This window comes from Hylaeus anthracinus, unplaced genomic scaffold (assembly GCF_026225885.1).
Source record: "Hylaeus anthracinus isolate JK02 unplaced genomic scaffold, UHH_iyHylAnth1.0_haploid 4, whole genome shotgun sequence".
NCBI classification, from domain to species: domain Eukaryota; kingdom Metazoa; phylum Arthropoda; class Insecta; order Hymenoptera; family Colletidae; genus Hylaeus; species Hylaeus anthracinus.
In genome coordinates this window covers 14,941,758-14,969,564 of record NW_026535289.1, presented here as the reverse complement: position 1 = coordinate 14,969,564, position 27,807 = coordinate 14,941,758, and the positions used below count along the sequence as shown (strand labels likewise).

The 27,807-nt window shown below is 36.7% G+C and overlaps 6 protein-coding genes across 10 annotated transcripts in view; 3 read left to right on the top strand and 3 right to left on the bottom strand.

The window, feature by feature from the left end:
• Positions 1-57: 57 nt before the first annotated feature.
• Positions 58-4,278, bottom strand: LOC128895190 (SRSF protein kinase 3-like). Of its 2 annotated transcripts, none has more exons than XM_054157561.1 (6): positions 3,469-4,278; positions 2,558-2,753; positions 2,164-2,479; positions 1,403-1,981; positions 986-1,280; positions 58-910 (listed from the first exon to the last, which is right to left on the bottom strand). In XM_054157561.1, exons 1-6 carry the CDS (start codon positions 3,651-3,653, stop codon positions 619-621), a joined length of 1,863 nt encoding a protein of 620 aa, XP_054013536.1. In that variant the 5' UTR covers positions 3,654-4,278; the 3' UTR covers positions 58-618. The 2 variants fall into 2 exon arrangements, with proteins under 2 accessions (XP_054013536.1, XP_054013535.1); XM_054157560.1 differs by having other exon boundaries at positions 2,558-2,771; positions 3,469-4,276.
• A 425-nt stretch (positions 4,279-4,703) lies between these two features.
• Positions 4,704-6,878, top strand: LOC128895207 (ataxin-3-like). Of its 2 annotated transcripts, none has more exons than XM_054157620.1 (5): positions 4,704-4,866; positions 4,945-5,109; positions 5,282-5,418; positions 5,827-5,981; positions 6,093-6,878. In XM_054157620.1, exons 1-5 carry the CDS (start codon positions 4,843-4,845, stop codon positions 6,704-6,706), a joined length of 1,095 nt encoding a protein of 364 aa, XP_054013595.1. In that variant the 5' UTR covers positions 4,704-4,842; the 3' UTR covers positions 6,707-6,878. The 2 variants fall into 2 exon arrangements, with proteins under 2 accessions (XP_054013595.1, XP_054013594.1); XM_054157619.1 differs by having other exon boundaries at positions 4,705-4,866; positions 6,045-6,876.
• Positions 6,879-7,183: 305 nt separating this feature from the next.
• LOC128895178 (cold shock domain-containing protein E1) lies at positions 7,184-14,397 on the top strand. The gene is made up of 11 exons (XM_054157529.1): positions 7,184-7,324; positions 8,446-9,725; positions 9,807-9,986; positions 10,069-10,259; positions 10,346-10,556; positions 10,642-10,871; positions 11,018-11,279; positions 11,351-11,587; positions 11,661-11,866; positions 11,942-12,526; positions 12,620-14,397. Exons 2-11 carry the CDS (start codon positions 9,330-9,332, stop codon positions 12,786-12,788), a joined length of 2,667 nt encoding a protein of 888 aa, XP_054013504.1. The 5' UTR covers positions 7,184-7,324; positions 8,446-9,329; the 3' UTR covers positions 12,789-14,397.
• Positions 14,209-16,384, bottom strand: LOC128895217 (platelet endothelial aggregation receptor 1-like). Of its 2 annotated transcripts, XM_054157635.1 has the most exons (5): positions 15,350-15,944; positions 15,191-15,271; positions 14,843-14,986; positions 14,603-14,734; positions 14,209-14,362 (listed from the first exon to the last, which is right to left on the bottom strand). In XM_054157635.1, exons 1-5 carry the CDS (start codon positions 15,498-15,500, stop codon positions 14,298-14,300), a joined length of 573 nt encoding a protein of 190 aa, XP_054013610.1. In that variant the 5' UTR covers positions 15,501-15,944; the 3' UTR covers positions 14,209-14,297. The 2 variants fall into 2 exon arrangements, with proteins under 2 accessions (XP_054013610.1, XP_054013613.1); XM_054157638.1 differs by lacking the exons at positions 15,191-15,271; positions 15,350-15,944 and adding an exon at positions 16,023-16,384.
• A 384-nt stretch (positions 16,385-16,768) lies between these two features.
• Positions 16,769-19,686, bottom strand: LOC128895201 (suppressor APC domain-containing protein 2). Of its 2 annotated transcripts, none has more exons than XM_054157598.1 (5): positions 18,468-19,686; positions 17,965-18,111; positions 17,676-17,888; positions 17,445-17,592; positions 16,769-17,371 (listed from the first exon to the last, which is right to left on the bottom strand). In XM_054157598.1, exons 1-4 carry the CDS (start codon positions 19,311-19,313, stop codon positions 17,446-17,448), a joined length of 1,353 nt encoding a protein of 450 aa, XP_054013573.1. In that variant the 5' UTR covers positions 19,314-19,686; the 3' UTR covers positions 16,769-17,371; position 17,445. The 2 variants fall into 2 exon arrangements, with proteins under 2 accessions (XP_054013573.1, XP_054013572.1); XM_054157597.1 differs by having other exon boundaries at positions 16,772-17,371; positions 17,450-17,592.
• A 337-nt stretch (positions 19,687-20,023) lies between these two features.
• Positions 20,024-27,807, top strand: part of LOC128895180 (neuronal PAS domain-containing protein 2-like) — a 52,755-nt gene continuing 44,971 nt past the window's right edge. The window contains exon 1 of the mRNA XM_054157532.1: positions 20,024-20,681. The gene's annotated coding sequence lies outside the window, so the exon portion shown is untranslated. The remainder of the gene's footprint in view (positions 20,682-27,807) is intronic.

Genomic DNA, 27,807 nt, shown 5'->3' with positions numbered 1-27,807 from the left:
CTTGATGATAAATTAAATGACAAGTACAAAGGATAGTATAACGATGACCGTGTAAAATAATAAAGTACTACGAAATTTTAATTTAAGATATCATTAGTAAATGAAAAACATGATTTAACAAATTTATAAATACACAAATAGGCAGCCACTGTCGAGAGTGTTACAACCAGAAGCGTACCCAACTGCATACGGAATTTAGCGGAATGTAGCAAGCTTTCTTTTTCATTGAATCGCAAATATTATGGTTCTTTCTCGTCACTTGAAATTACACGTAACAATTCGGACGTAAATGACAATTGTCAAATTATCATCAGTTAAAAAGATAAAAGAAACTTGTCTGAATCGTGAAATTTTATAATATACGTTTTTAATAATTTCGTATTTTATAAAAATGTATATATATTACAATTGACTTATGTTTATTAAATATTAAATAATTTTATCGTGCCTATTTTACAAATAACAATGCGTAATATGGAAATAAAATATTGTATATAATATGAAAGAACCTGACACCTGCAGGTTGTTGCTTCTTGTTACACTCTCGACTTATGATTATATCAGGATGGTAAAAGTTTAGAGTTGGAAAATTTAAAGATAAAACGATAAAAAACACGATCACTTTTTGATTTGCAGCCACGGATGCTTCAGGCAGTCTGCTGCTGTAGCGCGCATAGTCGGGTCAAATTCGAGCATCGGAGTTAAGAACTCTTCAAACTCGCGCGCTTCTCTTGATGACCAATCATATTTTTCTGTAAGCACCTCGTACAGTCCCCACGGTTTCAATCCAGTTATGTGTTTTAACTCTACTTTCTTATTGAAGTACAGTTTTGATTTTTTGCCAGAAAAAGCAACCCGTCTTGGTATTTCTCCGAGCAATTCGATAATGTGTGCTAAATGATCTTCGTTTCTACAACAAGTAAAATACATTTTACAGTACTAGGTCACGGAGATATAAAAGATATTTTAAAACGTTGAAACTTACCTGCAATAATCTTTACCGCTATGCGGTTCAAAAAGATAATCACCGGTTGCCAATTCGAATGCCATACAGGCAGTGGACCATATATCCGCAGAAGTATCGTATCCTGACCGTAGTAACACCTCTAACGATCTATATTGACGAGTTTGAATATCATCAGTGAATTTATTATGGACCCAACAAGCATTACCGAGATCTGCTATTTTCACTTCAACATCACATTCCACTATGGCAGGATCTAAGGGAGCTACGGATGCTCGTTTCAATTGTTTACTTTCAGGTGGTTGTAAATTAGGTGCTATAAAAAAAAAAAATACAACAGTAGTGAAATTGATTACAATAGGTCTTGGTAGTTATAATTATGGGTACTTGGTATGTATAAATTCCTTTGATTTTTTTTTCTTTTTTTAAATATTTTACCTTCGCTACATTCATCTGTATCTTCTTCATAGGGCGGTAATAATTCTTCACCCCAACTTTTTTCTATGTCGCACATGTTTGCATTGTCCATTTTTTCAGGTTGGGAGGGTAATTGATTCTCTACTTTTTCTCCACCCGCTAGACTATCCACGCCATTTATGTGCAATGAAGGTACAGATGGTTCCGAGATATTGGGCGATCCCTTGCTTTCGGTATTATCTTCTATACTTTCCGTATTTACGTCTTGATCTGGACTATTTGTTTCTATTTCACCGTTTTCTCTTGTGCTATTTGCAAGTTTATTTTGCTCCTCTAGTTCTTCGATTTGTTCCATTTGTTTTTTCAGCAGTTCATTCTGACGTTTGGCTTTCTTTTTCAGCTTTTTCTTTTTATTCTTTGACATTTTAGAGTTAGGAGTGGGTTCTTGGAATTCCTTTGGTGCAGTTGAAATTAACGATACTGGCAATTTCATTCCAAGAGAATGCAACTCTGTAGCTTGGCAAGCTAATTTTCGTATGTAAGCTTCGTCAACGCAAATAAGAACATTCTCAGGTTTTATGTCTGTATGAATAATTTTACCTGAAAAAAGAAAGAAATACTTTAAGATAAATGTACACTTTAATATTATTCCAATAAATCGAACACAATCCTTTAAGTATAATGTTTTAAATGCATATTATGGTAAAATAATTTGTTCACACAATCACGCAAATATTGCCTAATAACACTAAATACTAAATGGGTTTTCAAGATTGCCTTACATTTATTATGAAGGTAATCAAGACCTTCGAGAACTTGTCGGATGATACGTTTAACATTGTTCCTTGGAATTCCTCTATAGTTGGATTTGATGATTAATTTAAGAAGATTATCTCCTAGCACTTCAAATACCATGCAAACATGCAAACCATTAACGCCACTGATCTTGAAATCATTGAGCAATTGGACGGTTTTATTGCGCTTAGGATCAGTGGGATCTGTATCGCGCACATCTTTCAATAATTTAATTTCATCCAATGCAGTTTCGGTAAAATGGGTTGCAGATTTCACCACTTTAAGTGCCACAAATCGTTTATCCTGCAGAAAATATTTCAAAACACTCCCTTTGTGAACTTAACAATCATGAAAATATTATTTGCTATGTTGTATACATACTTGTAAGTCCCAGCAGAGCCACACTGTCGAAAAATGGCCCCAGCCAAGTTTACGAGTTACATGATAACGATTTAGGAATAAATCCCCTATTTTGACGGGATGATACCCTCCTTTGCAATAATCGCTGCTATCCTCTTGCTCTTCATCTTCGCTAATGTATACCTCGTCGACGTCTTCTATTGTTTCATTACTTGAGCTATGGCATGGTTCCAGTCTATAAATTCCATTTAGAAAACGAAAAGAGGGGAAAACACCAATCAGAAAATAGAAAATTAAAAAATACTTCCAATACTTTTGTACATCTTATGAAAAGAAGGATGCAAACAGTAAAAGCATTCAAACATTGTGTTTGTCAAGCCTAAACATCCTATAAAATATTAAAGAATAGTTAGTCAGTCACTTTTATAAAACAAGCTTTTCAGAATAAAACTAATGTAGAATAATAAGACTAATTATTGGACTTTTTACAGCAGTATCTTGAACTCTTCAGGAGTGCCTCATAGGTTAAGGAACCACGATGCAATATCATTTAAATAACACTCTCCGAATCTACTTTTAATGGAAATGACTGGCCAGCTACCCTCAACGTCCCATAGTTTGTTTATACTCGTCACTCTCTACAACTAGACTTCAATTCTGTTTAAAAAAAAATACTGGTTTCGATCATGCCCTCGCAACAACAATTACTTCGCGACGAAATAACACTGTCTCCGAACGGGTTTGCATGCTCCTTATTATCCCGTAAAACCGTTCACTGAGAATATCTCATTGCCATCGAACTGTAGAAAGTAATCGACAGCGAATTCAACACTGAACTTTCTCGAACCGAATCGATTCGTTTTAATAACGAACTGTCAGCAAGAAAAGTCAACGGAAAATGAAATGACACGTTAGAGATAGTCGGTGGGTACCTGTTTCCCAGGTAGAAATCCGATCCTTGCGCTTGTCGAGCGGCTGGCGTCTTGGAGCATTGAGCTCCTGGTGTCTCTGAATCACCTTGAGAATTTCCCTTTCCTTTCCGCTTGCTCGGCTTGTGCCTTTTTTTCTTGGCCTGAATCGCTAGGACCCGCCTGTTCACGTCCGTCTTCGCACTCATACCGTTCCCTGCGCCTCGATTCCTCGGGCCGCTTTCCTCTTTCTTTTTGCACTTTCCACAACTTCCGTTTTCACTTGCCCTCGTAAATTCTTTCGTTCGCGTACCAATGGAGGCACCCGCGCCCGTTACACCTCGATCCCCAGACCGTCCGCGAACGAGTATAACGCGGCTTTATTATCGTCCGATTCCTGCGTTGTGCCGCGCACTTCGCTCGGCGGTTGTTTGAGTATGGCCGCCCCCGCCGTCACCGTGTCTCTCCGGCCTCTCGTTTTTTCGATGAAGCAGGTGTCGTCGGTGTCGTCTTCTACAGGTCGTCGACGCCGTCGTATCTTCCGTTACCCTTTTGGCTTCTACTTCTGTCTAGTGCCGGTGCCGGCAATACACTCCAATACAACCCCGAATACTATCTTCCTTTCCTCTGCGCTCCCGATTCTTTACTTTCGGACTTTCCTTCGGATTCCCTTCGTTGGTATTCGGTGTACTCGACGGTCGGTGTCCTTTTCTATGCCGTGGTAGCAGACGAGGCTCAAATTCGGCCAAAGCCCTTGTATAATAATTTTATAGTTTCTGATGCTTCTCGACTATTCCATATTTTGTCCATTGATGCGATCGCGAATATCTTCTATGTATCTGGCTTAAGGTTTCCTTTAATGGAGCTTAAAGATGTTAGCGAATACATTTATTAATTTTCCGTCAACCAATCGCGAAACAGGTTTGGTATAAAATTTATGTAATTATATGACGTGATACGTACGTGATGATCAACCTACCGCGTGTAGTGAAATGTTTCATTGGAAACACTCCATGTTAGAATTATTTCCATTTGCATCTGAACGTTTTTCTTCCGTAATGTCCAAAAAGTATTCCATAACTGCAATAAAGTACCTCTCAATCCGTTACTCTTTAAATTTTACTCACGTTATAATAACGCAATTATATCATGATGTATTTTCACTGAATTAAATAATACATCTAAAATGTACCGTAAGGCGGCGCCACTGTAGGTATAGATCGTAACAACCAATGACGTGTCTAACTATACATTATATTGTTTTGGTTATAACCAAAAAATATTTTTGTGGGTGACGTTTGGTCATAGAAATCTTTTGAGATTATTCGTCGTGAAACGACTCGATTCTTACTTAATGTTTGTATGTTTCACGTATTACGTTGAAAAAGTACTGGTAAAATGGAAACTATATTTCACGAAAAGGTAACTGATAATACGTGGGAAGAAAAATATAACGGTCTTATTGCGTTTGTGTCATGTTAACGGGAATATTTCTTGCAGCAAGAAGGATATTTATGCGCGCAACATTGTTTAAACGCTCTTTTGCAAGGTCCGTACTTTAATGCAGTGGATCTTGCTAATTTTGGTCAACAAATGGACGAAGAAGAAAGAATAAGAATGGCTGAATCTGGTATTGATAGCGAGGATTATAAACTTTTCTTAGAGGTAAATACTTCTACGTTGTAATTAGTTTGCATCTTGTGTTATACGTAATGTGAAGAACAATTGTAGTTTGTAAAACTTCTATCGAATGTAAAAACTCTATTGTGTTTACCAAACAAATGTAAATTTATAATCTTGCGTCTATATACTAAAATTCATTAATTGTTTTGCCTAGCAACCATCGGGAAATATGGATGACAGCGGATACTTCTCTGTTCAAGTTATTAGCAGTGCATTAACGGTTTGGGGATTAGAATTAGTCCCGTATAACAGTACAGAATCTGCGGCATTAGTAGCACAAAAAGATCCTTCGTAGGTTATTATTCATTCTTTCATTTTTTGATTTCATATATTTTTAAGGTACACGTGAAGTACAGTTGTTGTATATATATATATATATATTATCATTACAGTAAGTCCTTGTGTAATATGATCTCAAGTTATCTTTTCTTTAAATTTTCTTTATCCAGAGAAGTATATGTGATTATATTTAACTTCAGTTATCCTATAAAATGAAAATTGTGTGTCAAAAGTATATTCATACAATCCAACTAACGCGGAAAGCTTTGGAATGAATTAACGGCGTAAGTAGAGGACTCGCTGTAATTGAGATATTCCTTCCTGTATTGTGCATTAAAAAAGAATATATACTTTATCATTTTTCATACTTCATCTTATATTTTGTAAGAAATATATAATAAGAATAAATATGACTTTCAGACAGATGAAAGCATACATTTGTAATTACAAAGGCCATTGGTTTACAATAAGAAAAATTGGAAAACAATGGTTTAATTTAAATTCAATGCTAAATGGACCACAGCTTATATCTGACACTTACCTTGCAATGTATTTAGCTCAATTGATGCAAGAAGGTAAGTGGAATACATTAAAGACAAATAGAGATGGAAATACAAAATTTCACATTTTTTTTATAGGTTATTCTATTTTTATTGTTATTGGTACACTTCCTCAATGTCCTGCAGAAGATGTTCTTATGAGAAATCCGGTAGTGGCTGTACCAAAAGGAAACTCGAAAACTGCTTTGAGAACAGAAACAAAGGGTTATCGCCTGGGTACTAAAGAAGAAGATCAACTCTTGAAAGCTGCCCTTGCTCTAGGAGAAGTTAAAGTACCTATTGTTTCTGACTCGACGAGCACAGATGTTCCTACTGATTTAACTAATAATACGATGCCAACTACGTGTACCACAGCATCGTCGTCTAAACCAGAAGTAGCACACAAGCCACGAGAAAGGATAATTCCTATAAGAATCGAAGGAAAGGACGAAGAAGACGATGAAAAGGCAGAATTACAAAGGGCAGTTCAATTAAGTTTAGAAAGTAAAAATAACGATATTGACGAGTCTCTTAAATTGAGATTAGACCTTCGTAACGATAACAAAACAGCTCCTATAACAAATGTAACCGAGGATGCAGACGAGGATGACGATTTAAGAAGAGCTCTACAACTGAGTTTAGAATGTGTCACTGCTCCGCCAACGCCAGATCCCGAGGATTTACGTTGGCGTCGATTAAATCATTTTGGTATATATTCGAGGGCATCAAATACAGAAACATCCCAAAAACTGAATACTTAATAATACGTGCAAGAATTTTTTAAATATTACTATTATTATTATTATTATTATTATTATTATTATTATTATTAAAGCAAATTTTATTTGTAAATTATAAATAACTAGTTACTTTGTATACTATTGATAAAGATCTGAGAAATAAATGTTTAAATAAAGGACCTGTATATGTTAAAATTGCTGCTTTAATTATTATTAGATTATCAATGTTTTCTTTTTTAGTTATACCATCAAACTACATTTTGTTTTTAATTAAAAAAATTTCAGCAGGATGTTAGACACGACAAATTTTCGAACATACTTCGATATTATTGGATCAAATTATTCTGTTATGTCGTTATGTGTAATTCAGGAACATTACATGGAAAATACGTTTGCTCTTTATTTTCATGCATTTTCTAATTTTATATTTAAATCATTTTTATTAATTTCTAAACGCACATTTGTACCTTCTCGCATATAATAGGACAAGCGAGTAATTATTTCCGTTGGAATATTACCAGCAGGCTATGAACAGAGATTGTTAACTGTAGTCACTCCGTGGTTGCTCCCGTTTTGTATGTAATGCTGAATGTTGACATTCAACATGGCGGCATGTCGTCAGTGCTGTGCTGTGTCGTGGTGAGTTTTGTAAAACTTTCTAAAGCCGTTCGATTACGAGCTTTCTAACGAAACATCTACAATCAGCAGAACTATTCGTTTTCCCACAATCTTATCGATATTTTATAAGCATTCCGAGGCTCGTTAAATTTGTACGATATCCAAAGAAACGAGCGACCTCATAAAAAAATTAGAATCTCATAACTGGCGAGCAGATAGAATATTTCGAATTTTTGTTTTGAACTCGTCCTATGAAAATAAACATCGTTGCTTTGTGTTCGTTATTAGCAATAAGAAATTCCGTTGAACGATAAGGGTTTAGTTATTTACGAATGAACTTAGAATGCCTACACTATTACATATATTTCAAACATTTTCATGTGGGTGTCCTCAAGTATTGTATCACAGTTATAGCAAAGTTCGAGGAATACGTTTTAAGCGGTAAATTGACGATACTAATATCTTGATTGGTTATTTCACATCGGTACTTTCGTTCTGGGATGCGAGTGAAATCTGGAGAAATAAGTAAAGAAAAAAACATTTAGAAAACAATACCAATTGGAGTATAAAAAGTCAATGTGAAAGTGGTAGTAAATTTTTGTAAATATCTTGTTTATCTTATATGTAACCACAAATAGAACGTAATAAATATATTGTGGAGTGACTTATACATTTAAACATTGCTACCAATTTGGAGTACAAAATATGTAATAACCTGTGCATAGCGATAAAACTTGTTGTAAGAATTTATTTGTTTGCTTCGCTTAATTAAAACGAATAATACAATATGAAATTCACGAATCATATATAAAATTATATCAACTCGTATCTTACAAAATTTTATAGAGGTTAGCACTATAATAGAATACATATTTTTCAAATGACTCATCTCTTTTCAGAAATCATTTACTTACATTCGATTGACTATCTATGTAATCGAATCAATTCTTTATCGAACATATCATTATTGTAAATGTAGTTTGTTAAATTATTACTGATGCTTTTAGCAATGAAAAAGAAGCATTTATTTATGAAGTGGGTTACCTTTTTAGAACAGTTTGTTAAAAAGCTCGTAATTGTTTTACTTGTATACATGTTAATATTTAGTTGTATTAATTGAAAACAATTTTTGTTTATTTCAGCTTGTGTAATTGTTAGTTTAGGACATTTTTGAAACCAAGGCTCACTGTAAATTTCACAATTAAATGCTGAAGAAAGAAACACTAATATAGAAATATCGGAACAACACAATCACACTCAGCACGCATTGAAGACATCTGAGGATTTTCAAGTCAACATTTATCCTTTAAATCTCCTATGTTTTTTGATTTACTCCTTTTATAAAGGATGACTGTTGTTTAAAAAGAAACACGGTTATTCTAGTGTATGCTAAATTGAGTAAATATCAAACGGTTGTTATAACACTTGTGCATACATATGTGGAAAGTATCAATGGTCTACGATGTGCTAAGAATTTTGTACTTGTATTAATTCGTAAATCAACATTAACTATATTGTTCATTTGTATATTGTGTACACAAGCTTTGCGAGAAAGAGTTAGGTGAGCCATAAAGTGACCGTGATAGTGATTGCGGCTGAGATTGTGCTACTCTCGATTAATAAAACACGTGTATTTGTATCTAAAGAGTGCCAATTTCGCACAGAGTTGCCCAGGTACTCGCCGATAAATAATTTATGTCAAACGTTAGAATACGTTCGAAACCTTCCTTCCACTTCTTGGTCGCAAAGGAGTCTGCATTTGCGCAGCATTTTAAAGAGCCTCTCTTCCTCCGTATTAAGTTCTTGTAACATTATAATAGTGAACAAAGATATAAAGTACCAAGAACCGTTCTGTGATATCTATGTTAACACTTAAATAATTGAAAAGACTAAAAATTTCTAAATATAAGTATATATATATTGTGGTGAAACGGAAGTGAACATAAAAGAAATTAAGTAATTGTTTCAAGACAAAAGGAAAACTTATACATAAAGATTACATTTAAAATTGTGCAAATTCGAAACAATGTCCAACAATCCTCAGTGGAAAACGTTCCAGCCGCCAATCATGAACTCTGACCCTGCAATACTTGATTATAAGTCTATGGCTATACCGAGTCCCAAAGCTATAACGGGATCGCATAAATCGGCAACTAATATCTACCGAAATGGTACCAACTACAGTGGTGATCATTATATGACGGATTCACCTTCTAGAAATGGAAAAAACAGTATACACTACGCAGGCTATACCAATACCCAAACATCACGTAACGAAGTCACCAGATTTCCCTTCGGAACGATTACGGGAACGGAAGGAAATGCTGGCTACACAGAGGAACCAGCAACGAATAACTCCACTTATCAGGATCAGTCTTCAAACCAAGGAACTCGAGAAACTGGAATAATTGAAAAATTATTAGTAAGAATTCTATTGCCATTGTAAATCTTATATTTTTCTCTTTACATTTTATAATTATAATTTATCGAAATTTTTGTTTAGCACTCATATGGATTTATACAGTGCTGCGAAAGACAAGCAAGGTTGTTCTTTCATTTCAGCCAATTTAGTGGTAACATAGAACACTTAAAAATTGGAGATCCAGTTGAATTTGAAATGACTTATGATCGGCGAACAGGGAAACCTATTGCTAGTACAGTTAGCAAGATTTCTCCGGAAGGGGTTAATATAATTCATATTCCTTTTTATGTTTCGGGAATAATGTTTCGAAATAAGTACAAAATCCATGAATCTTATACTTTAGGTGCTAAGCGATGAACGAGTTACTGGAAATGTAACAACAGAGTTACATGCAAGCGGTGACTCTCAAGGACGCATCAGTTACGAGAATCGGGGAGAATGTTTTTTTCTGCCATATACAAAAGATGATGTTGAAGGAAATGTCACTTTGCGTACTGGCGATAGAGTATCATTTCAAATTGCTACCAATCAACGGTATGCAATTTGATTTTTTTTTTTTTACTGTAAATATCAAGATCCAATTACACGTAGTTAACGCGTCGAATTCGATTTGATTGCAGCGGAAATTTGGGTGCGTGTCATGTAAGATTAGAAAATCCAGCGCATCCGGTTCGCTATCGTGGAGTGGTATGCTCAATGAAAGAAAATTTCGGTTTCATTGAACGTGCTGACGTAGTTAAAGAGATTTTCTTCCACTTTAGCGAAGCTAAATCTATGAAAGAGGAACTTAGACTAGGAGATGATGTTGAATTTATAATACAAACCCGAAATGTAAAGATATATATTTATTCACATGAAAAAAAAAAACTTTTGTATGTTCTATGTACAAATCTAATTACTGTTAACATTTTTTTAGGGAAAAGAGGTAGCTTGTAACATTACTAAGTTACCGCCTGGTTCAATCGTTTTTGAAGAAGTCAGCAACGAAGTAGTAAAAGGACAAGTATTAAAGCCTCTGGAAAGAGGAATTTCAGCTCGTCATCAAAATGACCCATTACCTGGAAGAATTCGTTACAGAGATACAGATCATTCTGAAGTAGAAATTCCTTTTGGCGACAAAGATCAAAAGGGAGATTTTACTCTCAGGTATACGCGTTTCGAGTGAACAAGATAACTTTGTCATTTTAATTATTTCCAATGCTACTTAATCAGTTGTGTACTTGGTATATGAACCATTTTTCTTTGTTTTTTTATTTTACACAGGAATAATTATAAATTAATAAATGTCGTAGGCACGGGGATTGGGTCCAATTTCGTATTGCTACAGATACTAGAGATCAGCTCAAGAGAGCTACTGAAATTTTATTGTTACCTGAATCTTTTACTGTGTCTGGTGAAAGACGAGAACAAGGCATTATTGCTGCACTCAAAGATGGATTTGGTTTTATTCGTTGCGTTGATCGTGACGCGCGTCTTTTCTTTCATTTCAACGAGGTTCTCGATGTTGACAGAGAAATTAGTGTCGGGGATGAAGTTGAATTCACCGTAATTCAAGTAAGAATGATACTGTTCGAAACTGTATTTGAATTTTTCAAGTGTATCGTAATTAAATATTCTTGTAACAGGATCCTTCCTCGTCATTTTCAAATAATCGACAAAGTGCAATTAGGTTGAAACACTTGCCAGCCGGTACAGTTCAATTCGAAACAATTATAGAAAAAGATTTATTGGGTACTATAATTCAGGGTTTGAATGGTATCGAACCTGGTCTCATTGGATACATGCAAGAGAATCAACAAAAGAGCGTCATTTACTTTAGTAAAGATTGCGATCCCAAAAATGTTCCAAGATTAGGTGACCTGGTATATTAACATTTCTTTGTAACGCTGAGTCTTTTTTTCAGTACATTTCCATTTAAATTGAGAATCTTTGTAGGTTCAATTTAGTATCTGTCAAGTAAAACGAAATAAAGAACTTGTTGCTGTCGACATATCTCTAGTGAATTCTTCTGGTGAAAAAACTCAGAATGGAAACAAAAAATTGAATGGTCAAGTTTGCCAAGGCTTCATTGCTGCTCTCAAAGATGCATTTGGTTTTATTGAGACTGTAAATCACGATAAAGAAATATTTTTTCACTTCAGGTAAAAGACTGAAATGTTTCTGAAAAATGAATTTTCGTTTACTATAAATTCGTAACACGTACATTTATTGTTCAGCAATTTTGAAGGAGACGTTAGTGCTTTGGAAGTAGGAGCTGATATTGAGTGTACGATCAGTTCTGGAAATGGTAGAGGTAATGGTGGTTGCGTAGCCGCGGATTATGTTAAATTGGTACCTCGTGGAAGCATTCCTAGGCCAACACCAGTTAGCGAAGTGCTTGATGGAACAGTCATAAGACCCTTAAGAAGTGCAAATCCTGACCAGGCAGAGTATGCTGGTTTGATTAAGATAAATGCTACTACCGAAGATGAAGAAACTCCGGAATACGAGTTCAGAATTATGGGCCTCGTCAATAAACGCGAGTTGTTACAGGCTGGCGATCCTGTACAATTACAGGTGGATTCAGCAGGCCATGCTTGTAATATTGTAGCGGTTAGAAAAAAGAGAAGAGCAACAGTGGATGCCGTTAAAGGCCTTTTTGGTTTCCTTGCTTATGAAGTTGACGAGGGTAAGAAATTATTCTTCCACATGAGCGAAGTTCGAGATCATGCAATACTTCAACCAGGAGATCAAGTTGAATTCGTTTTGATCACGAATCAACGTACTGGTAAATCATCTGCATGCAATGTAACAAGACTCAGGTAAATGTTTATGTTAGTTATACAATATTTTTCCAGCAACTACACTTCGATCGATTAATCGATTAATGTTATCGTACCTTATTTGTTATATAGCGATGCAGTTCAACAACGACCCGAGCGCTTAATCAGTCGGTTACGTACTACGTCTGTGGAAGATACAGGTCCTAAATTAACAGTAGTTAGACAACCAAAAGGGCCAGACGGCACGCGCGGATTTAGTCAGGAAAGATCCCAGCATACCCCTGGTGCCATCCAAGAGTAATGTCGTATCGAAACGGTTACTGCTTATCCAAATTGTAATCTACATTACTTGTTTTTAGTCCATACACTTCGGTACCGAGATTATTATTATTATAAGCATGATCGTAAAACATTTGCCAAATTGAGACTAATGTGACAACAATAATAATATTGATAATAATCAATCAATTGGATTATAATCTTGTTGAGAAAAAGAAGAATATAAAGCAAACAACGAGTCATTTTATCATCTTATGGAATATAAAATTAATTAAGAAGGCAGCTTGTCTAAAGTAATGACTTTGTGTAAAAGAAAAAATATGCTGGAAACCTCGTTTCTTTTGCAAACCAACGTACGAGAAACCTTTTAATTATTGTGAAATATTGAAACTTTTAAATACTATACTTTTACAATGAAGGTTTAGAATTTTACAATTTAGTTCGTTATAAATACGATTTATAGATTGGAAAATGATTTAATATTGACCCATTGACATCCTGCCTGTTTGTAATGTTCAAAGATAATGTCCCGTCTCTGTCTTTATAAAAATATACGTACATGTTGATACAATCTTTATTTATATTATTTTCTTTAGAGTATTTGTTTTACCTATTATGTACACCACGATGAATTTAAATGTACAATAGACAAGAATGAAGTCACATGCGAAACGCAGCATATATATATATATAAAAAAATATTGATTGGCCGTATAATCAAAAAGGAAAGAAAAGATACATCCGCATCACTCAATGAAATTTGTGAATTTAAATAATTTTATAGTAGAAAGAGCGGACATGCGTTTTATTACATGAATTATTGTAACGTGTCACTCTGTTGAACAAAAAATGTCTATGAATTTGTAAAAAAAAAGTTAACAACTGGCCAATTGTTTGTCCTAGATAATATATAATATATAAATATATATACATGTCGTTAAGTTCCTGATGCAGTCTCGTGTTGTAAAATCAAACTAGTATTACGGATTCAGTCGATATATAATACAAAAATTACAAAAAAGTACTTATCCGAAGAGTAAAAGAATTGCATTTTATAAGTTTTGTCATCAGAAACAGCAAACGAGGTACACACGTGTCATTATGTAGGAATAGGTGAAAGGAGTAAATAATAACAAAGTGCGTAACACAAGCACGATACAAACTATGCGTTTGTCTGACAACTCATGGATCCAACACATCATGTGCATACATATTGTAAAATTATTGATGAATAAACAGTAAAAATATCAAATGTATCTTTTTCCTATGAATCTCGGAATTTTTTAAAAACAATTATGTTTTGTTTATAAATATTATTTCTAGCATTTGTCATACGTCTGTGTCAAAAATTTGCGACAGACGAGAAGAGTTACAAATAGCGATCAATGGGAATTTTACGATATATACAATATACTTATTATGTATGTACAAAGATGTGAAAATTCTCGCAAAACGTGTTTATTTTTTTGTATTTAACATGCTGAGTGTATTTGATTTTGCATAGATGATATTAAAAAAATAAACTTGTAAATTAGATTACAACGCATTCATAGGGGAACGATCCTCGGAGGCGCAGCTGACTTAATCCTGGGCAAACTGAAAAACGTAATCATTTCATTACAAAACAAAAATGTTCAACGAGTGCTTTCTACGTACTATACACGTTAAATTTTATTTTGTCGTTTAACTCTAATTGTAGGTACCATATTCTTGTATGTACTAATAGGGAATTGGGAATATTGTGTTCGAAATTATTTAGGGAATTGAATGTAACCAACTATGAGCCTGCAAAGTCGTAAATATAAGTATCTTTCATTAACGACAATGGTTACTAACGTTTATCGCAATGTGGTCCATAATAACCAGTTCCCTCGCAGCGACATTTAAATCCAGGTTCCGAGGATATTTGCAAGCAAGATCCTCCATTCAAGCAAGGCTTCAATCTATAGCATATGTCGCTACGTTTACCTATATAAAGAAACAAGAACGTTATAACTATGGAAATAAAATACTCTTCTAATACGTGGCGTGTATACAATTTAAGACTTTGATTATGCAACATGTGTAAGTAATTACCTCTTAGGGCTTCTTTGCAGTCCTCGTTATTATTATATCTATACTCGGAGGAACAGCCATAACCGCATCTGCATTGCGCATTATAAATACGACATCCATATTGCATCTGATCCAAATCGCAGGCCTGTGACAACGTACTTATCGCTAAAATAAAGTAATAATATATTTTAATACATCGATATAATACAGCAATCGATCATCGAGGCATTCGTAAGCAATGTATTTCGGTATTGTTATTGTGAACCTAAAAACATGAAAAATTCCGAGAAAGAATTGCGTTCGAAAATTTTCTGCAACGTCTGCAACCGAGCGTTCCATGCGCGGTGAAGCTATCTGCAGTTTATTTACCCTGAAGAGATAACGCTACGAGGAAACACGCTGACGGAGGAACTATTTGTACCGGATGTGTCCACTGCGCATCCCACTTCTCTAAATTGATAAATGTTTAACGAGATAAACCGTGGCTTGCGTGGGTTAATTAATTTTTGGTCGTGAAATGTTTATTACCGCCATATTTATAGACTGTTTCGCACGCGCTACTATTTAAACTTTTTAGCCTCTTTCCTTCATAACCACATACCGTTGAATCGTTTGTTACAAACGATATTATGGGAGATGGAACGGGAACGTCGGGCACTTCGTTAAAACGTACATTCATCGAAAGTGCACTTCATTATCGTGCCACTTTATCTCACTACTCGGTGAATGAACCGATACGTTTCTTCCGAGGGAAGATTTATATATGCCAAACAACGTAACGGAAATTATCTATCGCCTATCGAGCAATGATTAATAGTCGCTTAACGTTTAAAAAATTATCTACTCTCGCGATGTTAATTTAAAGCTTTCCATATTCGTTAATTTACGTATTTCTAACTTAATCTTTTCACCGCTTAATTCGTTTCCTTTATAATTTTAAGTGAAACGAAAAACCGATAGATCTCGCGTGATTGACCACGCGACAGCCAAAATGCTCGATATATTAATTTATTATTAATGTTAACGTTTTCATTTTTAAATAAATCGCAACGTAAATTGTTAGTAACCATAAGCAGCAGGAGATATCGAATAAGTAATTTTTTTTTAAGAAACTTTGTACTATTTAAATTAAAAAAAAAAAGAGAGGACAATAGAACTCGAAGAATGATGGAGTTAAAGATATTTGACCGCGAGTTCATACCTATAATTACGAGTGGTAGAATTATTGGTAATACCAATCTCGGTAGCATGATGGGCCTAAGGAAACCTCACACAAGATCCGGACGAGAAGTTCTGATAACGATAATCCTCCTAATCGCAGAGGAGCTCGAAGAAGACAATCGACCAGCGACGCCTACGGATAGGCTTTTGCTCGAACTCGACGGGGTCAAAGGTTGGTCGTCAAAAGGGGGTTTGTCTCACAGATGCACTATCGCGAGGATAAAATTCGTGCTCCTCCCTGTCGACGAGCAACGATACTCGCTGACCGCGCTGACCAAACTGAAGAACTGAACCGTACGCTCTGGGCAACTAGAGGCGACCAAGTCGACTGCCCCTCGACGACTGTTCACTAAATACAGGCTAACGAGCTTAGCTAGGATGTCACCACAGTCCAAGAAATTATGCGTGGGGCGTTAATCGGCCATGGACATCAACTACGCAGCGTTAACATTTTTAAGAGATCCCGTAGGATCGTCGTTTTCCTCTATTTTCTTCTATTCGTGTACATGATCAAATACCAATGTAAATTATTATTATCGAAAGGATATTTCGAGTAATAACAAAATTCGTCGTCGTAAATAGAGCATCAATACTTTAATTTATGATTTTATATTGTACTTTATTCTCAGTATACTTGTATACTTTATACGTAATCATTTCTTTTGGAATTTTCAATATTTCTGGGTTTCTTCAATAACACCAAAACACTAAGATCTATTTTTAAGCTGTAGATTTTCTCTGAATAGATCCCATGGTTGGTAAAAGGTCCTTATAGTTTTAGAGATACAGTGTGACTTGCGTCCGTATTATCTTAGTTTTGTTAATAGCGATGAGTTAAGTGTGCGTTTGAAACTTTTTCTGTCAATTTGACGTAAATAGGTACGTTGAAAATTAAGTATCCATATTATCACATATTAAAGTTCAATAACATTTGACACTACGGTCGCCATCCCGGAAGTAGATGTAGCGCACATCGCGGCGCGTGCACTATTTGTGCAGTTGTCTCATAAAAATTGTTTCCGAGATACTGGTGACCGGATTTAAATGTGTAATTATCGTATCGCTGCGGAATCAAGAATTGGGTCAAGGCGGTATATTACTTATAATAATAATTTATTGAAGGAAACATAATAATCTTTAAACGTTCAGATTCTTGGACGGATTATGACAATTTTTAAGGCACTTTGTTTACGTTATATAACTAAATTCGAGTATCAATATTGCGAATATTTAACAAATACTTTACAAACTTAACCTGAAGTTCGAATATAATGCATGTATCTTCGATCACAAATCCTTTTTACGATGACTGATCGATTTATTTATATTCTAAAAAGTAATATTTATGTAAAATATAATCGCGTATAAAATATATAGTTACTAGCGTAATTATCGTTAGTACCTTACATGAATGTTTGGTCATGTTGTTCGTGAATCATTGTTGCTCTTCGAGACTGGACCATACCGCTTTGTCTATTATATAATTCTCGTACCAAGTTGTCCTTCTCTTGTTCGAGAATCGCTATCCGTTGGCTCTTTTTACTAACTTCCTGTTTCACAATTATTATAGATAAATTCACTCCATTTTCCGTACATATGTGTACACGTTGCTTTTTTTTTTATGTTATCTTACTTCTGTTAATCTATGATTTTGTTGCTTTAGCCTAGACAGCATATCCTGTTGAAGCTGCGTAGACGTCGGTGTACTAAGAAAGGCGAGATTCATATGAAGAGGCAATCCACCGCGTTCCCAGCTGCTTATTAATGCAGCTAAATGTCTATTAACTTCTAGTACTCGAGCACGTTGTAGTTCCAAACGTTCTTGCTGCGCTTCTGTCCACTGCTCCTAGAGAAAAGAAATATATTGTTAGTACAATATATCTAACGCAATATCGAAAAAATACGAATGAAAAAATCAATACCACGTGAGACCCCATACGCCCAAGATGTTTAATTTTTTCTTGAGTGGCAGAAATTTGTTTCAAATACCATTCCCTAGCTTTATCAACTGCAGTTAGACCTTGAAGCAATACATCTTTCTCTTGCTCAATTTGTTTCATTCTCTTCATCTAAAAATGAAAACAATACTAAATAGCTTCTTTTAGCAAAGGCTTAAACACAGGCTTCCCAACTATGTAATCTATAAGAATGTCATATAAAATTCTGTTATATTACAAGTTAGGCAGTATTTAATCCTTTGACTGCATACATATGCATTTGGCAAGTTGCTGCTCGCTAATGAACTTACTTTTACTGCTGCTCATTTGTTTGAATATCAATACTAATGCTAGTTTATCGGTACAGCAGTCAAAGGGTTAATGGATATTGCATAATTATCTTCTATGTTAATAGTCACTAAATATCATGCATACCCAAAACCAATCACCAATCATTAGTTGGGAATCCTAGAGGAGAACATCTTTACCATATTGTAATCAATACCATTCTGCAACGTATGACGTCTAGGTTCTCTACGTCGATTTAATGTTTTTTTAGATTGAAGGCCAACTTGATTATTTTGTAAATCCACTGCTTTACCATCTCCCAATACTCGAGTTGGTCTCAATAATGTTCTAGTATCTGTTCTATAGTTTACTGCTGGTAACTGTCGTTTGTCTACAGTTTTATCATCGTTCATTAATAAACCCATTTGCCAATTTTGTAACACAGTTCGAATTTCAGATTTGTCAAAATTTCTGTCTAAATTAATAGTCCTAGCTTCTAATGCAGCACCTGTTCTTGGAGGTTTCGGAGGTCCATACACTTTATTCAACTTTGATTCAGCACCAATTCTGTTGTCCATAGATTCTAATTGACTGCCACCATCTTTTCGACCTGCTAATAACTGTGGCATACTTAAAGTACGTTGCTGAGACATAGCATTATTCGGCCTTATAGTTGCTGTATTCGGAGATATCCATGTTGTTTTACTTTGACTATCTGGAATAAGAATTGGCGCGGATGGTGGTCTGTTCGGTTGACCATCATGTTTTTTGGGATCAGATTCTGTTTGGATTTGTAACAAGCAAATCTTAAGCCCTGTGCAGAACCTTTCAAAAGATAGCAAACCATTTGATGGTGTAACTTTTTTCAGACTTTCTAAAACACCTTTTGGAAGACCTTGAGTTCCATCATCTTGCCATCTACCCTCGATATCCGAAAACTTGACAAATCCTGTATTTTGATCATCCATTATATCGAACAGCGTACGCATGGCAGCAACAAAATGTTTTGGCAGCCCATCAGCACCCGAAGTTTGTATTTGAGCCATGTTATGCACACGTGTGTCTAAAGTATAATTATTAAGGCGACATATATATTAACCGAATATTCCTAATTCATAAATTATCTTCCTGGCGATGGAAGATACTTCATTCTTTTTCTCACGAATCTTTCGTTGACGCAATCATTGTTTAATTCGCTTGACAAGTGTCCCCTTTTTAACACATTTGTGAATACGTGTTATCGAGTTATCGATAGAATTGCATTTGTCAGATTTGACTACGTTTAATGCTATTCGAATACATTTTAGTTTTTCATTCTTGGTAATGAAGTTTAACTTGGTTTTTAAATAACCTCTTCAAGTCGTTAATTACTGTAACCAAATAACATAATCACATCAAACGAAACAGGTATGAAGATACCTAGAAAGTACTACATATAGCTTTCATCCAGAAAAGTCACCGTTCATTAAGCCGCTCAGTGAGCTGTACTAGTGGGGTCATCCGTGGAAAAAGGCCCAAGTTTGTAGTGAAAATAGTTTTCATTATTGTCGCTAGATAGCGTACTAATTAAAGAGTCGATAATTATTACAGAATTAAATAATTATTCATAAAATTGATAAATTTGACATCATTACACATCCTCTAACCTTTTTATTATTTCATACATTTATTATTTAATTTTATTTTAAGTTAATTATAAGGAAAATTTGATTGTAACGGAATTATTTCTATTCATGACGATAGATGGCTTCACTGTCTCCTATTTATACGCTGACACTTGAGTTATTAATAATTCTGTTATTCTTTACATATGTACATAGTTTTACTACCATTCCTATCAGTTCTTGTTGTTTAGAATTTATTTGCGCGTTCTAACAAACTACTTTGTACAAAATTCCTTCTTATAATAATCCGTTTCAAATATTGCCGCGCTTTACATTGATTCTCCGCTGTTTTTCCATTGTCTCTCTTACTTTTTTTAATTTATTAACATACAAAAATATTTGGTACATACACCTGACAAGAGTTTCACAATTCCATTTTGCGGTATTACTTTTCTAAACAGAACATGGGCGTAGCAGGAATTTCGGAAACGTATATCGAGTGTACGCACCATGTAGGGTTGCATAGCCTATGGGTGTACAGTGTTACAGTGCCTGTACAGTTGGGACAACAGGAAATATGGCGGCATTCCGCCGAGTACGAAGGTGAACCGCCGTATACCACGTTTGTTTGCGACGAACGTTCGATCATACGGTAGAGTCAACATTGTAATGAGAGTGTACGATGTCGTGTGATAACATGTGCAGTGTTTTGTGACGAAAATAACAGCCCGTCGTGGCTGAATCGGATTCTTTGGCGTTGGATTATCGTATCACGGGACACGTAAATTGGCAGTGCCCTCGAGGTGGCAGGTACGTAACTCGTAAAAGCACGTATTAAACGCGACGAAACGTTCCCGTCGCGCCCTATCACCCATTATTTACGAATCGGATCTTTCCAGAACCGTTCTATCATTTGTAAATCGTGTTATCAAGCGACACTCGCGTTATTGTTGTCCAATATCGCGAACGGTTTACGACCTCGATCGGGTGTGTTCCCTGTTGTCATCAACAGGACATTGACTCGTAGGATGTTGCCCTGTTTTGACCTTCCCCTTTCCCGTACTAAAATAGAACAAAGCAGCATTCCTTCTTTTTTCCTCCGGGCCCGTCCTACCTGCGCATTTACGCGTAACTGTTTACAATTTCGAATTGAGGTAGGTCGACGAAATCGTTTGAAATAACTTTCATTTCGCGAGGCATTCGGATAACCATATAACGCGTTATACGAACTTCGTATTTGTTCTGGTCAATAATCCGTCCGTGTAAACAATGCGATCGACTTTACGCTATTGACCTAACTTGAAACGTCGGTCGGCTATTTAAAGCGACTTTTCTCTGGCAATGGCCGTGAATGTTCGTCTTTGTTAATGCCGAGAAGCTCCGTTTCGTTCGATTCTCGAATCGCTAAGTGTTCAATTAACGACGTTCGCGTACTACGCGTCATGTATATTAATATCGCTTTCGCGATCTAAATAAATAAATTATGATACCGACCAAGTACTACGTGATACGAGGCATGACCTTCGCATTCTATCTTATACAGGGTTCATCGAAACGTCAATGTTTTTCTCTATTTACTGGGTGGGACGTAATTTTCTATTAGTTTTGGAATGAAATATAAGAGAATCGAAAGGTACGCTAGAAGATAGAGAACGGGCTATTGCTCGCGATCGTAGATGGGAGTAATAGAACGCAAGCTATACACGTGTAGGCTTGCTGGATACATTAATGATATATAGGTCAAGCGCTCCTCAACATTGAGGTCATTGCCCTTAGGTTTACTCGGTCGATAAAACAGCGCTGTTAATTGACTATACTCGTTCCATTGCCCATGTACGCTTCGACGATAGAGGTCACCATTCGAGATGTTCATGATTTATCATTTTCCGTGACAGCCTTAACCTCTCGAGGGATTCAGACGCGTATGTGTACGTTCGCTTTTATATTGAAAATGAAGAGCCTTGCAAAATGAGAAACCTTATAAAAATAAACATTTTTGGGACACCCTGTATAGCACAGGGGCTCACGATTTGTCGCTCCTCGGGTAATTAAAGTGTTCGAGCAGGCGTTCTCACGGAATTCATTGGCGTAATTGTAAGCATATCGAAAAGTGTTTCCACAGGCACGGGATAGGTCGTTGAACTTCCTAGCGACGGTTGGTAAATTTATCGGTATTAGCTAAGCGTGGTCAATGCTTCGACTTATATTTAAACATCGTCAAAAGATACTCGTGACCGAAACGAGTCGACCTTGTACCCGAAAAAAAACTTATCGAACTTCGCCGTCTACGTGGAGAAAGACTTTTAAAAGTAAACTTGTAAAACTGCTTCGCTTACGCTTGACAGTAATTTTTTGGAATAATACATTTTTGGGACACCCTGTATACGCCCCCTTAGCCCTACGGTAAATCCGACACTGCCTGGAGAACAATGTAACGTCGATACGATCGTATCGATACATCGTATATAATCGTAATTTGAAAACAACTCACTTTACCGACCGGTAGCAGTAGAACATACAATCCCTAAAATATATAAACAATGATTCCATATAAAACAGGCGATTGTGAATCAAGCCTCGTAACGAGAGTGTCGATAGATACCGTGAAACGTGTTGTCATGCTATTCATTTACGGTTAGTTCATTTGTTCTGACCCTGGTTATACGAATTCAAAGTCACCTCTCGCTCGACTTCCTTCGAGGAACGCGGATCGTGAGAGTCATTGTTACCATTCAATCGGCCAAGCATAGTGCATTCGTAACGATATTGACACGAGGTTACTGTGCGAGTAGCGCTTAATCGGATCGGTAAGCATGGTGGCCGTTTTTAACGGCTCACGGTATTTCGCGGGGGTTTCCATGGGCGTTCGCAACGCGGAAAGAAAACAGCGGCTTAAACAGAATTAAACGTTGTACCGTCGATGGAAACGGGGGCTATTATCGAAACAGTATATTTAGCAACAGCAATCGGACAGAGCGTAGCGGAACGCGCGTAAACACGTTCCGTTCATCCTGACCCAGATACCGTGCGCCTGTTCCGCAGTATTTATAGGAGGAATCTTGGAATCTCGCTGGGAACCCCCATTCGATGCGGATGGACGAGGACTCGAGCGCCACGGGTTATGGGATTCTCGAATGCATCGCTATGAGATACCAACGGTTGACAATCTTCGTTCGGCCTTCTTCGTGGCAGGGGGCGCGCGGAGAAACTTTTTAGGCCTCCAGAACTTTTAACGTGGGGAAAACTTGAATAATGCGAATCTCTTTCTATTAATACGCCGATCATCGGAGTATTAATAGAAAGGAGGAATATATTCTTCTCGTGTTATTTCAACCTCTTCAGGGACGAATCGCTTTGTATAAAATATACCTAAATTCTAGCCGGTGTCGAGCGGGTTCGAAAGGGACGCGAAAGAAAATATTTCATTCGAAACATTGATTTCAAAAAAATTTATGAAATTTCAGATCCGCGTATGACTCACTCTAGAGATACACCGATACACGCTCGTAACGCATTAAAACCAGTTTAACGTTACGAGCATGATTAAATAACACGTTTTCGAACTATGCGTATTTATCACTCGAAAAAAAGTTGGAGGCATTAAATGAACAAAATTAAAAATTGCACCCAAGGAGAAGAAGCATGATGCCATAACCGGCGAAAAAAATGGATGGGACGGAAAGAAATGAACGACGAAAGGAAAAAACAAAAGGTAAAAAAAAAAGGGGGGGTAGAGTGCAAGAGAACGAGCTCAAAGTGCACGAGGTTAATCTTCATCGCTTCGAGATTCTTCGATAATTATCGGGGGAGTCGACGAATGTGTAACAATAGGGTGGTTACCTAATCACTAAATTATCACAAAATATTTACGTGTCTTTATTTTACATTTTTTTGTACCGCGAAAAAAAGTCGCAATCATAAATGGGGTCGTGAATGAAAAAAAGTTCAAGAAGCCCTGCACTAGATGATAGTACAGTTCATTTTTTAAGGCGTTCCTATACCATTTTTCCTACAAGACCATCGTAGCATCCTACCATTCGTGTTTGACCCCTTATTCTTGGGTTGGGAGGAGTTTATTATCTTAATAAACGAGATCAGATATCACAGCGAAGTCGCAGCATCCGCTAATAAAGAGGAGGTACCTGCTTAATTAGTACAGAACGATGATCGCGGATGAAACTAGGTCATGCGAGTGATGTCCGTGCACATGCTTGACCGGGTGACATTTATTCTTGGCACCGAATGCAGCGGAAACGTTGCACGTTGTAAAGACACATCGTACACGTTAACTACATTTTTCTTCTTCTTCTTCTTCTTCTTATTGCTCATCAGGCATCGTTGTTGCATGATGCCGATTTGGTAGAAGTCGGCGACGCGATATTTGTTTGTCGACGAGTAAAATAAATAAAAGGCAATAAAGAAGTAATAAAGAAATTGCCAATTAAATATGAACATCAAGGACGAAATTTTTAAAGAAAGGAAATAAGAATGGGAAAACATGAGAGCCCGAGGACCTATTTTTATTATCTTTAGAAATTTGGGGAAGATAATGAAAAGCAAATGATTAATGTTGTTTATTATACCTAAAATAAAACGACACCTAATCGATGAGTACACAGTTCAGAGTATATAATGATAATGATAACGCGGTGACTGAGAAATAAATAAAGTAGATATCGTTCCTTTCTACGATCGAGACAGTAATATCGAGCTTTGCACGAGCACTTATCGCGTTTGCAATACTGTTACGTTACTTTTGTTATCGAAATTTGAAAGGCATCGTTTATATCGCGCCGGTTGCTGTCAGATAAACCGAAACTAATTGTATTTTTGTATAAATGTGAATTTTGTTGCACTCGACTCGAAAATATGACGCGCTACAACTCGATTCCGACTGTGCCATTTTACATTACAAATGTCAAGGTTAATTGATCGATTAGTATTATTTCAGAGGAGCTAGAAAATCAGGGGACGCGCGAGAGCCATCCGTTCTTAAACGTCCGAGTGCTTCTAGACTGGCGCTAACCCTTAAGGCGTTAAAGCGTTAATAACGTAGTAGAAATCCGATAAGAAATCCGCGTAAGTTGGCGTTAACGGTCGTAACTCTGAATTAATCAACGTCGTCGAACGGAAAATTTGACATCAATGCACGTACAAGTGACCCAGATCCAACCTAGACCCAGAATAGCGTTAGGAAGTTGTAAAACGATGCTGTGCGTGCATTGTTGATTATATATCGGTGTAAAAATGTAGCATATAAACTGCATCTCGTTAAGCGATTCATCCGAGTTTATTACACGTGTCAGTAATTACAGTCCGCGCGTAAAATTTACATATATCTTTGATAACTGTCGGATACGTCGATTAGAGGAATCACTTTGTCGACAAGATATCGCGGGTTAAATAACCGAGTTATTAACGATTCGGATTGTTTAAAATTCGTATTTTTGAGTTTTCGATATACGTATAATGTAGTTCATACAATCGAAGTGTGATTAGCGTAATCTCGATTATTGCACGAAAGCCTCGATCGTTGCGTGGTGTCAACAAGTGGAGGGAATGGTAGACGAGCAATAAGATCGCCGGTAGAAGTTCATATTTCGTTTTAAATGATAATTAGTTTTCTAGAACACTTCTACTAGTTTCGCGAGTTCACGTAGAATTTCCTATCTTATCTCGCGTTGTAAACGAGTCGCTGTTGCATTCGACGTACAGAGGAAAGGAAAATGCGAAGGAATATTCCCCGGCACAGAGCGAGAAATTACGACTTACTATATCTCCTAGTTGTTATCTCTTGACAAAAAAAAAAAAAAAAAAAAAAAAAAATTCGTATTTTTATTTTTCGAAAGCTGGAACCTATGCTTCTCGAGTTGACAATTCTGTTTTGAACTCGGGGATCGAAGGACACTACGAAGATTCGAATTTTATAATTTGAAATTTGTTTCATCCCGCAAAAAAGTTGTTCATTCTTCGACCTACGATTCGATTACCACCGTTGATAATTTAATTTTGATTCGCTCGGCTTTTTTAAGTAGGAAATCAATCATCCTTTCCTGTATTTAAATTTTCCAATAACGATCATACCTCCACACTCCGTTTACAACGATTACCGAGATAAAGATTCATTTACGTAATGCTCAAAAAAGTTCGTCGCGCTTATACGAGTCGGCGCGAAAGAAAAAGCTGTTCCAGGTGTAGCTTCTTTGTTAAGCAACCGTTTATTCTAATTCGAACGTGTACCTCGGTTGAGTATCGTGAATCGTAAATTGCTCGTATGCATAAAGAATTTCTCTATCTGCGCGAAACGTTTGACCGGCGTTCGATTGAACCTGCCAGGCATTAAATTGCAAATGCATACGCAATCGGTGAACCGATAATTAGTTATTTGCTACGTGTCGCAGTATTTCGTATTTATCGGCGGCCAAGGTCAATAGTACGCGCCTCGTTAGATGTTATCTGTGCAAATTGAAGCAACTTGGCCACCGATTGTTGGACGGAACGTATCAGAAATCGCGGAGTAACGACGATTTTCAGCGTGTGCTTCTTTAGAAACGATCCTCTATTTTTAACTAGGCGAGTTCGTTCAGTTGAGCGTTGCAAGATGATACCCATGCCTCTTGAATCCACCGTTTTTAGCCACTTTAAAAGACAAAATTCTGTATCGTAATGATTCTTAGATCGTTTCGTTGTCGTTAAGAAGGTCTTCCAAGGTACAGTAAACGATTGGTCACCATGAATTTCATGCTCAGACGCTATTAACGATGAGCACACATATAAGCCTAATTATCAACGTTTCTTCGACAGTTCCGCGGAGAAGTGTCGTCGATCGATCAATAAATCGACTTCGAGGAACACGCGCTGCCAGGGGCTTTGGTCTTTCAAATTCTCTCTGTTGATGCTAGAGAAACTAATGCAGTTTCGTGTATAGATCGAGTGCTAACACCCGCTTAATTCCTGAGAAGCGGCATCATCCGTCTTCTTAAACTTAGATTTGTTTTTATAACTCTATCGGGAACATTTCGTGCTCGTTACTTTTCTTGTTTGCGATTACGACGCTGGTAACGGCGAACGAAGCAAAGTGACCAGAACTTGTTCGTATCGCGACGTAAACAAATTGTTATCGTTCAGTTTCAAATACGCACCAAGCCTGAACGCTTCCCAAAAGTATGCTTCTGTTAGTCGTGGCTTCCAAATGGACGTCGGCAAACACGAGCACGTGATTGCGCCCTGAGAACCGGTGCTCATCGAAGCACCGCTCACCCTTTGTGGACGCACGTCGACGCTTGCACGACCGATAGGCCGCCATTATCTTCGGATGGCATTGAACTCCGACGTAGATACGCGATCGTTCGATTGATTTTTTAAATAAAATTTTAAATTAAATAAAACAGAGCTCTCGAATCCGATGTCGCAACCGATTCGATCGAATTCGTGCGCGAACGAGAGACATTAACATAGAGAAAAGACTGTCCTTCTGCAAATGGCATATCGCTGGGTATAGTGTTCCACGGCGATGCCACGTGCACGTCCTGTCCCGTACTTTAGGGGCAAAGGAACTCGCCTCTGTCCTGCCTTCTTCTCCGTGCGATCTTCTTTCTCCGGACGAGCATAGATACCATGTTACCGCGTCTATATAGATGTACGTATGTATACATGAAATCTCCGCGATATCTATAAAGTCCCCGCGGAACTTTCGCGATTACATTTCCGCGAAGGAATGTCGCCACTGGTTAGGAGATGTCGTAAAGAGAGTTCGACGCCAGTAGGCGAAAAACCCTCGGCCATTATCTAGTCTCGTTCTTTATTTCCAATCGAAGTCCTCCTCGAGAAACAAGGGCATTATTTCCCATTTTTAACTTCGAAAAAGGAGGAGGTCATTCGACTCGACATGTATATAAAATATATTTCTTTTTTTTTTTTTTCACATGATGGACTA